The sequence below is a fragment of the Chroicocephalus ridibundus genome, chromosome 3, assembly GCF_963924245.1.
Source record: "Chroicocephalus ridibundus chromosome 3, bChrRid1.1, whole genome shotgun sequence".
Classification (NCBI taxonomy): Eukaryota; Metazoa; Chordata; class Aves; order Charadriiformes; family Laridae; genus Chroicocephalus; species Chroicocephalus ridibundus.
Window position 1 is genome coordinate 78621013 of NC_086286.1, and position 13408 is coordinate 78634420.

Here is a 13408-nt window from a genome sequence, read left to right on the forward strand (position 1 = left end):
CAGTGCCTTCAGAAACTGTGCAGACACAGTTTTGCTGCATGCATAAATGATATTAATTCTGCAGCAACAGAAAGTCTCCTTTTCCATATTTACTGTCCTTTCCTGTGAATCACAAATTACATAAAAGTATATATGAAACTCATTATGAAATCTCTTCTTTCTGATGGAGAGGTAAATAGAATATAGGAAAAGCACAGACAGTCAAAAGACGTTTCAATTACAGGAAACATCTTCCTTCTCTTCCTATATCCTTGATTATATTATGAGTTTTCATTATTTCCTTTGCTGCTCTGCCCAAGGAATCCAAAAGAGGCACTGCACAGAGAGGCAGGAAGAAGTTATACCAAGAACTTGTCCAATAGTTTGGTACAATCAAAAAAATACTTAGAAGATTTTTTTTCACCTAACTACTTATTACATGGAGGTGTCATGTTGTTCACATGAGAAAACATCTTGGTTGTATATTATAAGTGCTCAGAAGAAATTCTGGCCAGAATGAAAGGTAAAACTAATTAACAAATAAATGAAGATAACCAACATATTTTTTTAAAATGTTCCATCTCATTTGAGGACAGTATCTGTGACAAGAGACAGTTGTTTAACAGGGTAACAGATGAAAAGGAGACCAAGACATTTGTATATTTGCCATGTATCAGCTGAATTAATTTTTGACATACAATAATGTTCAGAATCAGCAGGCAAGAAAATTGATGTTGCCTGTTTCACGTGTGTCTGAAATAGCACTTGGTTGTACGGCTGATATGGGCTAGCATTAAGAGAAGTCTCAGGAGACAAAAAAAAGGACTGAAATTTAGAAACAGTCCTATCACATGCCAGCTGCCGTGACGGGTTAATGGAATAAAGAGCCAACAGGGACTGAATACACTGCTTAAACACTTGCAAGTTTTCCCCAGACAAAAATCTACATGCAGATATTCAGATCTACCATTTGTGATACAGAGCCTTAAGACTCACAGAACGAACAAAGATACAAACAGTGAAATTCCTAAAAGATATCATTTACTTAACAAGTCTAGTACTGCTGTTATTATTAATTTTTTTTTCTGGGGGGTGTGGAGGGGTTTAACACAGTATTTATAATCCTTAACAAGCTCATTCCACATTGTGAAGCACTCTGAAATTACTTTAAAGTTTTTATGCTTTAGCTCTATTATTTCTATATATTACTGTGCAACTACAATGGAATGCAAATGAAGCCTAGACATGGCTGAAAGGAAAGCAGAAAACCATGGGCTTCTTGGTATGTACAGCTGCAGACTAAGCACACAAAAAATAAACAAATGTTATTCTCATCACCTAATCTCAAATTCAACACTTAATAAATCTGACCATCAAAAATACAACTGTACGCTGCTTAATGAGACAGCAGTAACTGTACTTCAGTAAAATAGTGAAGCATTTCACACTGCAAGCTTCTTTCTTAGAACAACAGGAAAATAACATACTAAAGCAAATCCCTCAAAACAACACTATGCAACATTTTTGATAATCTCTTGAAGGTTTTGGGTTGGGTTTTTTTGGTTTTTGGGTTTTTTTCAAGTTTTTGTAAAAACTTAAAAAACAATAAGCAAGTTTTTGACAGGCTGGCAAAATTATTTGGTTAACAGTATGCATGCATTTAAATTTATTAGAGCAATACCAAACAAAATACCAAAAAATAAAAATAACAGCAAAATACCTTCGCCTGGTCTGTGACAGACTGAGAGTGTTCTTGTGATGCAAATAAAAATCAGTGGGAAGTTCCCAGAGATGAGGTTTTCCTTCTGTAGGCTTGAAAACTCCCAGAAAGAGATTGATAGAATCTTGCCTGTCCGCATCTGTTAGACAAGAGGTTACATTACGCTTAGCGCCAGGAACATCGCAGAGCCCAAACCCATTCAGACTTGTCATGTTTGCTCCTCACGGACGGAGCGTGTATGTCCTACGACTTCTACAGGGCCCTCTGGGCTTCAACCACCGTCACGAAACTTCATTTAGCCCTGACCTTCTGCCACATTGCAGCACGCATTGGGCTGGTACCAGCGCTGCCTCTTTCCTTGGCTTCTCTCACCAAGGAGCCGAGGCAGAAACTCTGCTTAGAGGCTTTGCAGAATCAGATCTCATGCTGCAGCTTGGTCTCCCACCTCTGCATATATGTGTATGCATGAAGCACGTGTATGTATTTATGCATGTGCCAGGGAATCTGACATATCATGATGAATTTACTGCAGTCTAAACAACAGGAGAATGATGTACCCACACAATACACAAGTTTCCCACATGACACACAAATTATGAATTCTTTAGGTTTTTCTAGCCAAAATGTAATCAGTAAAATGATTAAACTTCACAAACATCTTCCAGTAATTTGGACTTTTTTTCCTATTTGCTCACATCATCAATTTCTCTTGCCATAATCTAAGCCTCACCAAACCAAATAAGGCAATTGCTAAAATCCAGTAGTTACATACCCCTGCAGATGAAGCACAAAAAGAAATGTTGTTGTTCACTCACATCTTTAAAAACTCTCCTGCTACCTATCTGCAGATAGGATGAGTTACAACAGATATGAAGAAAAGCTGGAGTCAGATGAGGGCTTTGGGATAGTGAACCGTGATAAAGAGGGCTTTGCAAGCAAAGCCACAGGGGCAGAGGAAGGATCTTCAGATATGGGGGAATATGTGGAGAACTGAGCTCTCTTTGTGCCCTGAGGAATTAGCATGTGGAAGGCTCTCGTCTCTACTCGTTTGCACTTCAGTAATCATCAGACAAGGAATAGTTCGGACTAGTTCAATAGATAGCGTTACTCCTTCAGTTCTCTCCACATTCCAAAAAGAGTATTGTGAGAGTTGAGCGTCCCTTTAGCAACACACTGCATCAAAAAAGTCAAACTGAAGTCTCAGTACACCAGAAAGCAGGTAAAAAAACAGGCAGAATCCACAAAGCGGTGACATGACAGCAAGGACAAAGTTGGTTCCTGGCCACCACCCAAGTTTCAGTCAATACCTCCTTCTCCCCAGAATTCAAGTGTCTCTTCCCTCCGTGCAACATCTATTTTTTACAGGGAATCAAGACACACAAGCAGCTGACAAATGAAGTACTGTGTAGAAATTTGGTGACAACAGGATTACAGAAAAGTATGGCACTTTACAGAAGCGTGCCTAAGTGGAGGCCAATATTTGGAAGTGGGATCTTCTGTATAAACATTCACGTGGTGTAACAGGGCAAGGCACCAAGAAAACGGAAAGAAAGGGGAAACCTCTTGATGTTGCGTGACTCCCCTTCCCTACTTAGAGGCCTTTCATCTGGAACCTGCCTTTTTTCTTCCTTTTCTATCCACTCGTACTCCCTCTAGATATTTACTGTCCCTTCAGAGCACTCTTACAAAAAGATATATTATTTTTTACCCTCTTTCTTGCTCCTCACCTTCACAATTTTCTTACGAGGATCAACATATAAACACTAACTCTTCTACACAGTAATACTCAAAAGCATGTGTAGGTCCTTATGGTTTGCAGGCCATATTGTTTCTGCAAAATAGTGTCACAGTTTAACCAAGACATAAGGAGAGAATGAGAAAGGCCAGAAACAGTGCAAGAAAGCTACACAAAACTCAGTAAAAAGGTCTGAAAAAAGAAACACCAAAAAAACCCTTGTTGAGGACACTGAGAATTAAAAAGAAAGGAAAAGTCACAAGCAATAACATGTATTCTTTCTTCGTGGTAAGTTATTTAGTTAGTGGTTTAACAAAAGTATTGAACAAAACCCAAGAAAGCTCTCTAAGCATAGAAACTGGTGGAGCCCTAAAGACAAAATTAGTTAACATGAACAAATAGGTTAAAATTGGTGGCAATTTCTGAAAGTTAAAGGCAGAGATCAGCCTCCTTTGTTCGTTTTCCATTGTTTCGCCTGCCAGGAACAGAAGGTATACTGAAATTGTTAATTAAATAATTGTAAAACAATTAGATTAAAACCAGATAATTCAGTTAACAAACTGTCACTACATATATGACAGATGCTAAAATGAAATTAAATGAAATGTGTTGTATGACAAACAGCTGGAATTTAAACTCATACTAACTGAATTAACCAATTCACTGCCTGAAACAGTCTATAGCAGCAGTTCATTAAAATATTCTTACCTTTCTTCCACAGCAAAAAAATGACTGCTGTTAAATGTGACCTCGCAAAGAGACTCCAACTCTCTTTACATTTATTGTTTCAGTTGTGCAGTGGTGTTTTAAACTTAACAGAAATACAGCACATTTATTAGAAAATTTCTTTCTACTGTCTTACTTCTCAACTCATAATTTGAAAGTAGGTAAAAAAACATATTACAGATTCTTGGTGCATAAGTCTTCAAGCAGGCACAAACACACACAAGCGACTGGGGAAGCAGATCGTTAACTTCAATCCTCCCCTCACCTTACTTTAAGGGTTGAACAATTTTATGACTTAATTTTGAACAAAAATAATGAAAACTTTTGTCTTTCTTTGAAACACGGGCCAGAGAAAACGGGATATTAAGCTTTTCAGATCAATTTTCTTAGCTAGATAGAAAAATCTCTCTTTTCAAAAATAAATAAGAATATCAATGCATTGTGGAGCGCAGACAAAACAGCAAAGAGGTTTTCTCTCTTCATTGTTAGCACTGAATGTTATTATTGTGTACAAGCAAGTAGAAAGACTGCACTGATTTTTCAAAAGATACTGCAATGTACGTGTATACTAGCACATTTTTGAGACCATTTGAGAAAACAGGAACTGAAAGGGCCATTTAATTGAATTAGCCTACAATAATCTACTGCTTTCAATCTGAGTTTGCAACTGCACTACATGACAAATTACTAAATCATGAGAGATTCAACACAATTGGGACTATACCATCCCATGACTAAAAGGTTATAGTAATTAAGTTTACTTTCATACAACACTAAAAGGTAGTTTACTACGCCCAGTCCTGTTTGTGGATAAATAGATTATTCCAGATTCCAGAAGCTTATTATGCATGTTGCAACTCTAACACTGAAGTTTGCAATGTTACATTACTTTCTAAAAGGCATAAAAGCTAGAAAAATATTATTTGGAATACGATTTTCTAATTTCACTGATAATCACAAATGAAAGAAAAATGTTAGAATTCAACTAATCAGAATGCCTGTCAGAGAGGGCATTGAAGGAACACTTAATTCTTATCTGGATGATGTTGTTCTTTTCTGGTACAATTCGTTTGCTTACAACCAGGGTACTTCGAACAGTTGACTTCTCAAACTACACTGCACCCTCTACTTTTTTCAAATGCTAGAATTAAAAATATGCATGAACAAATTTTTTTACCTAAACCTGTAAGGTTTTTTCAAGTTACTGTAAAATTAATTGCCTTGTATTTCTATGTGGAAACCTTGGTTTTCTTCTAAGTTTTAGTTACTAACTTGATCCTGAGAACATTTTTTTAATTCTTCACTCTTCGATTACCTAGGTAACATATTACAAGTTTATAGGTACAGAAAATCTATAGAAAAGCTAAGCCACTTATCATGAACTAGGGTGAAACTGCATTCAAAGTTATCTCTCCTACAAGTCCAAGTCTTATCTACTGGATCAGTATCTCCAGGCAAGTCACTTAACCGATACATGTCCTACTTCTTCTCATCTGTACAACTTAATTAGTAGTGATTATCCTAAGAGCTTTGAGGTCAACAGATGAAACCATTTTCTTAAAAGTATAAATTCTTTTTAGAATCATGTATTTTTTATGACTGACAAACAGAACAAGTGTGGCTAAGTGATTTATTTATCAGGCACTGTTAGAAGGCCACTTGTAATCTTGTTCTGAATCTGATATACAGTATGACTTCAAGCAAATCACTAAAATTTTCTGTGTCTGCTTACTATGGGTACACAAAATTCATACACATTAAAAGAAGTTTCTCAGATCATAAACACAAGGCAATGCTGGCTCGTGAACTGGCTAGCCCTCACGTTTTTATTTGTATTTTAAACACTATGTGATGGGTAGTAACAATAAGTACAGCATAGCAAGTCAGAATCTTGTTCTAAAAATGCTTCCTTTATCTCTGCTTTCTGAGAAAACATCAAGAATAAAATGATCTCTCTCAAAGTGCCACATTAACAGCCTTGCAGATGCCACGTTTAAATTTCACTGAAATGAATCTTTTAAAATTTCATACTAAAAATGCTGTAAATACAACATTGAACGCTATATTTCAACAACGTCGTCTTCAAACATGAGGAATGCATAAAGCACCAAAAATGTTTGGCTCAAATGGGATTAAATACCAAAACCATACGTAAACTGGGGAAAGCGTGCAGCACCTTTATGAAAGTTTCATTTTTCCTATTGACTTCAGTAAATACTAACATTTGTTCGTGTACTCAACTACCAGTTCGCCTAGGTGACAAGACGGCCTTTTTTCAGTCAGTGTTCTTTCTTCTTTTTGTAAGATCTTTTTCAGAACAAATTATTTTATTACTCAAACACGTGCATATCTGGACTAGCCTTGCGAGCAGACCACATCTCCAAATGTGGATGTGGAACTTTGCTCAAGCTTCCACCTAACCTAAGTGGCTGGCATAACAGTGAACAGCTTCAGAGATTGGTTCCATCCCGTACTTATTGGTACAGGTGATACTGCAAGCATGCTGCCTTTTAGTCCGAGGAATTGATGAAGCCATACCTTATTGCCACTGCAAACAATGAGACCATATCACCGAAATAAACAGGTTCTCCATTTCTCATTTAATTTGGGCAAATATGATACTCAAATTACATTAATTACATTCAGAAACAGTACTTTAAATGCTGCGCTCTCACATCTTGTTACATACACAGAATTGTCACTAACAAAAGCAGCAACTTCAGCCAAAGAAACCAGAGATGATTTAAGTATTTCTAGCCAGTGTCCAACTCTCCGTTTTAAAATTTACATACGTTTCTAAATAATCGCTGTCTACTAGAAAAAAAAAAAAAAAGCAACTTCCCTCCCTGGCTATGCAGCTTTTGTGAAAAAGAGTCATAGAGAACTGGCAAAGTATTTAGAACACAGCAGCACTCACTGTTTCTCAGCCTGACATGTGGTAGACTGTCCTTTGATGATTCTTTTAGATCTTTCTCATGACTTCTAAAAACACTACGCATTTTTTTTTCAGTTATTTTGCATAAGGTATGGCTCAGCATTTTTCAATAAGATTTTTTCTTAGCAATGCTGTCCAGGAGAAGTAGAACAGTATCAGTGATTGATACAAGCTAGTGAAGGAGTAAGCTAATATTTTACAACTTTTTTCCTCAAAGAATAGCTTGTTTACTTGGTGTGCCTTTCTTTTTAGATTAAATTTTGTCTTTTCTAGCACAGTTAGTAGCTTCTATTCATGCAAGACAATTACATGCATCAGAACTTGCTTTTTGTTTGAAGTCCTCAGGAACACCACAAGAAATACTCCACTTGAAGCCTTCTACTTGGATTTGCCAGTTTCCTTCTATTTGTTGAAGCCATTCTATCCATCTTTTTAACGGCTCTATTACAGCTACCTGTGTCTCTATTGATCTACAAATGTCACTGGAAATTTCAGCGTTACATGTGTACATTTTCTAAACACTTCTTACATCAGTTCACTAACTTTTATCAAATGAGGCCTGCACAGGATATGAGATAAACACTTCATCAGATCAGAATACTCATTTGATATCCACCAGATTTTACTGGATTATTTGGAAATTATCGTATCTCTGACATAAAATCATAGTACTGATTATTGAAGCATCACAAGTAAGATGTTTTTCAAATAATGGCTTAAAAGAAAGCACTTAAAACTAAATTTACCTGAGAAAGCATTACTATAGTATCTTGAGAGTGTTTGCATAATATCTTTGGAATGCTGAGTCCACGGAGCTATCTTTCTATAGGTTTTTACTCTGTGGACAAGCTGAGAACCTCCGTATTGCAGAGAAAGCGTGTCTCCATGATCTTCATATAATTCTTCAAATAATCTGAAGAAAAAGAAAAATGTGACAACTATGAAACTGCTAAAAAGAGGTTTTAAGGAAAAAAAAAGTATTATAATAACAAAGTCTCTGTTTAACGAGCAGTATGTTTTCTTCTCCTAAGTACTTCTCACAGTTAGAAAAACAAGTATTTCATTAAAACATGCTATTAACTTACAAGCACTAAAATTTAAAGCTATGTCTCTATTCTTTAGTCAGATAAATAGTGGAAATTTTATTCAAATACAATAATCACTAAGAAGGATTAGATTGTAAGATTTTAATTGATTTGTAATATATCAGAATGCATTCACACTACCGAATATGCACTTCTGCAGATTCGGGGAGATTAACATGTCGTACTAGCGTGCAGGGAGAACAGAAACCATATACCTTCACAAACTAAGATATTTTAAATACACTAAATGGGATAGAACATGTCAATATCTCAAGGCTATGTTTTCTGTCAAGTCCACGGGGAATGAAGCTAACATCAACATATCTTTCAAAAAGTCTCCCTAGTTATGACAATGATGGACCAAAAGTACAAAGAGAATAAACATGACTTCTAAGAAGTATGAAGGGCAGTCAGATATCATTAGCTGGGACTGGAAAAACATGATCAGCATCAAGTAGTTGTCAGTAGACTCCAAATTAAGAACAGTCCAAATAACAAAAATTATCAAGAAGCACCCCATCAACGGCAAAACCAAGACAACGGTCTCAGAAAACATGGCTACCCTAAGGAGATGACATCCAGTCCAAAAGATAACAGATTGAAAAGTGCTTCTCAGAAATGGGGACTATGGCCTTGCTGCAGCAAGGCAATGGATGATGTCTTGCTAAGAGACTGAAAGTGTAGTTAAGAGGCAAAAAAACAAAATAGAAGAAATCAAAACCCAAAAAACAACCAACCACTAAACCTGTGGAAATGTACTTCACATCAGTATATCAAGACACGATAACTCAGGCATCTGCATGTGATACACTGTAATAACGGAGAAGTGGAGTGGAGAGGAAGGCAGAAACAAATAAAACAGCACAACAGCAGCAACACCACAATCACCATAAAAAAAACCAACAAAAGCATTCCTTTAAGAAAGTTTCCAATAAAGGGATAGTGCTGCATAAGTAACCCAGCAACCATCTGACTGAAGTCCTCCTCAAAAGGTTCTATATGACGAACACTTATCTGAGCAGCAAATCTATTTCTGTAAAGACAAAGTGGCATCCAGCAAATCTTCTGCCCATGGTCAAGTATGAAAAGCTCCATTAGAACGACAGAGCTGCTTATTAACTTAAAAAAAACGACAAACAAACAAAAAAACCCCAAAAAAACCCAAAAAACAATACCACAAAACCACCACCAAACCAAACAAAACGAAAACCCCCAAACCACTTGCCTCCACACAAATTGTTAAGAGCTCATGATGCCATGGATGAGAATCTTCTGTTTGTTTCTTCGGTTTTACTGTGTTGTAGTTGTTTTGAAACAAGGGGAAAGACAGTAAGTAAATCCTGGTCAACTAAAAGCTAGAAAACCAGTTGAAGAAAACAACTGGTAGGTAAAAGGATGATACCTCTCAGAAATTTTCCAGTAAACCATGGGGGATAGATTAACAGAGTTGCAATGACCCTGCAATAAAGGTTCAGAGAAAGCAGACAACATTAAATTCATTAAGGATGTTGATCCACTTGATTTGGAAAGGACTTGTAGAATTAAATTATCCTTCCACAGCCCCAAAATACTAAGCCTGCAGTCAAAGACAGACTAGTCTTCTGTAGAGAAAAAAGTAGTTAACTACATATGATGAAATGAGCTGCTAGGGGACACTTTGTCTAGGAAACTTCCTAGATAGGACAATAATTACACTAAAGGAATCACTAAGAAATATAGCTCGCAGAAATGGCCCTGTGTGGCAAAGTCATTAAGAAGATTAATCTTGCTAGACACAAAATTGGACTGATCAAGATGCATGGTTTTTTCATCCTTCAGAATGGCCCAGTGAAATTACATACTGACTTCAGAAATCTATTTCAATAGAAATTCTGGACTGTAGCCAGCAGTGAGACCATATGAGAAAAATCAGAAGTATAGGAAGGACGGTCAAAGAACGTGATGAAGAAAAGTTAGTATTTCAGACACATTAGCTAAATTACGGAATACAGACGGCTACAGGTTACCCTTTTGGCCAACTAGAAGAGCGTAAATGAAGAGGCAGAGTATGCAGGAAGCAGATATTAGGTGTGAGACAATGCAGGAGGTCAAAGTGAGAGACCACACAATGGAGAGAAAGTACAACACATGCCTGTCTTCAGATTTTGTTGCACTTTGAAGCAGGATTTTTTAATTATTCTGAATTCAGTAATTCAGAAACAAGTCTTAGCAGATGACAAAACCAGTTTCAGCCAGGCATACAATCTAGTGCAATAGAGAAGAAAAAAAATAAATAAAATGCGGCCAGATAAAAGTAACCTCTTAAGCCAGACTAATAGCTGCATTTCAGAGAGATAATGACAAATAAAGTATCAGGAAAATAAGAGACAAAGCAACTACTATAATCTTAATAGATGATGGTAAGAGATGGAAATTTGTGTGGTTGGGGCATAGAGGGAAGAGGGGGACGGAAGAAGGGACAGGAAATATGGAACACTTGCAGCAGGAAGGAACAGAGGAAATTTGGGAGGGTAGAGGAAGGGCAAAGGTGGTGAAGCTTAAGGAAAGATAGCAAAATGCAGCCTGATGTGCTGAAATGAGTGGTAGCTGTAGAGGACACTACAGAGAACAGAGATAAGCGACTTGTCCATCTCCTGATCCCCTCTAGTTAGCATCCAACAGTCCTGATTGCCAAATCCCCAGGGGGCTGCACAGCAACTGGTATTTAAAGCAGCAGATGCTTATTCCCAGAGGTAAGCATCCATCACCTAGCAGCCGGGACATGGTGGAGGAGAGGCACTGCTAGCGCACTAAGCGCACTGCTAGCGCATCCACCTTCTAAAACTAATAAACTACTAGTCAAAAGCAGCAATGAAGTCATGAGTTTCACAGTCACAACAGGTATAAGGAATAAAAACAAATCAACTCAAGGACTCTTACATTAATTTCTGAAGCATATTCACAAGTTAGGTAGCTTAGGTCCCCCTGACCCTCAGAGCATTTCAATTTAAATGCTGGGTTTTCTTAAATGGTTTGAGGATGCTTGAATAAGTATTGCTGATACTTGGTTCGAGAGAACAACTTTGCTGAAAACTTTTCTTCAATAAATCAAAAAGAACAAAATTATTCCAAGGGAAAAAGTAGGAAATAGCAAGGTAAGATGTACTTCTACACAAATATCGGTTTGGCATTCTCCATAAAAGCATGCATTTGTTTCAGGATTTTTTGGGTTGTTTCTTTTGTTTGTTTGGTTTCATGTTGGTTTTTGCGGGGGGAAGGTGGAGAGGGGATGGGGTGTTCTTGTGGGTTTTTTGGGGTTTTTTTTTGGTTTGTTTTTTTTTTTTTCCCATTTTGCTTCAAGCAAGTGAAGTAAGTGTAAGAGACTGGGGCAGGTTTTTTGTTACATTTAAAACGGAAACTCTTTGCTTTAAGTTTAGGCATACAAGTAGAATGAAGTCAAGCAGTTATCTTGCAAGAAGCCTGATTAACATACTTTTCCAGAAGAGCATGTTTTCAGCATGACTGAATTTTCTCAAGAAAATTTCAAGTATGGATGATTTTTGAAACATGCACACATAAACATTTTTAAATCATTCCAAAAGAAAGAATTGCACTCTTCTACATAGACATATTTTTTCCTAAAAACCTTGACACTTTATTAAAAAAATAAAAATATTACACACTTTATTAATATATCTTACCTAACAGCATCCGTATCAAATTGTAAATTAGGTTTATCAATCAATCCCAATGAATAGAGTTGGTATGCCAAAGCACATTTTCCCACCATAAACTGGGCTGTGTTAGTGCGATCCAAACAGTCCACACAATTGGTTCGGAGAACTCCGGTCTGGTAAAGCAATCCAAATGAGACTTTTCTTAAACAACAAATTACTACACTCATAATTATTACTTTTTTCCCCTACTGGCCCAAGACTTGTCAAATCTCAAATACTGAATTTTATATCAGTTCACAAAAATTTAAGCAAAGACATTTTTAAAAAACATTAAAAAGCAATTTATCTCTAGCGAGGTACATTAGACTGCTGCAAGCCCTACTTTCAAAATATTGTGGCTTCTAGCATCACACAAACCGCAATCTCCTTCAACTTACAAACAGCCCTAAAGATTTAACTTAAAAAGAAAGACTGTGTTATTTCAGTAAAGAAGGTCTTATTTTCAACTATGTTGTAACTACTGCAAAAAATAAAGAACGCTTTCAGCCTGCTGTGGTTCTACTGTGATGGTGCTTTTATTTTAAGCTTTCCATATCTGGAGTAACACACGTGAACATTTTGTTGAAGATCTCCATCATGCACACATTCTTTTATGCTGCTTGCATCACCATTTTTCAATTCTGTAATGCACATGGGAAGTTTTTTTACAATATGAACAGCTGCAAGAATCATATTTTAATATAGCAGCATGGGGGATTCTTCTGCTCAAATACATGAGCATATACTCATACTTCAGACTACATACAAGCTAGCTGGCTAAACTTTTATTATCTTAAAAAAGAAGCATTTTTTGGGTGCGAAGCACAAGATATCTATTCCAAGACAAGAAGAACTGTGATCCAAATGCTTACATAGTATGCCTATGGTGACTACCTCATATAATTAAGTGGAAAGATAGAAAAAATAATTATACCCCTAATACAGTTAAACCTGTAAGACTAATATTAAAAAAAATTAGCTAGCGTTGATATGTTTTAAAATAAAACAGATCAAAATCTGTCTACTCTGCTGTTTATCTGCCCTCAAGAAACATATCCCAGTGATCAGCTAGTAAAGGAATGGTCACATGCTTTCCAACTTACATGAACCACAAAATTGAACGGCAAGTCAAAAGCAACTAATGCTTCTTAAGAATACACCGTGTCCCAAGCATGCAATCATAACATTCAAGTATTACTTGAATGTTATATTCAAGTTACTCTATAGTCCAGTCAGGACTTTTCTGACGTTAAAGAATGCAGTGTTTCAGTTGTATTTTCTTTTTAGTGATGGAAATTACAACAAAGTACAGAATAGTCAGCAGTGGTGAAAATTCTTTTAATAACCCATTTTCACGTGTATGAATATGTCACCAGACTTAAGCATGTTTACTCCACATCTCTTCTATCTAACATTGTATTATGCTGTTCGTTAAAATGCTGTTGCCGTTAGCTGTAGTGCGACTGGTGCTGCTACACTGGTAGCACTACAGACTAAGTAGCAGTAGAAAGTAGTTTAAAATATGAGCATTTC

The 13408-nt window shown here is 36.6% G+C and overlaps 1 protein-coding gene across 1 annotated transcript in view; it reads right to left on the minus strand.

Annotated features, from left to right (window-relative positions):
* The window catches only part of FIG4 (FIG4 phosphoinositide 5-phosphatase), a 72769-nt gene that overhangs the window by 28231 nt on the left and 31130 nt on the right, over positions 1 to 13408 (minus strand). Inside the window, exons 14-16 of the mRNA XM_063329807.1 lie at positions 11861 to 12009; positions 7842 to 8008; positions 1700 to 1838 (exon numbers count right to left, since the gene is read on the minus strand). Coding sequence (XP_063185877.1) covers positions 1700 to 1838; positions 7842 to 8008; positions 11861 to 12009 — 455 coding nt within the window. The remainder of the gene's footprint in view (positions 1 to 1699; positions 1839 to 7841; positions 8009 to 11860; positions 12010 to 13408) is intronic.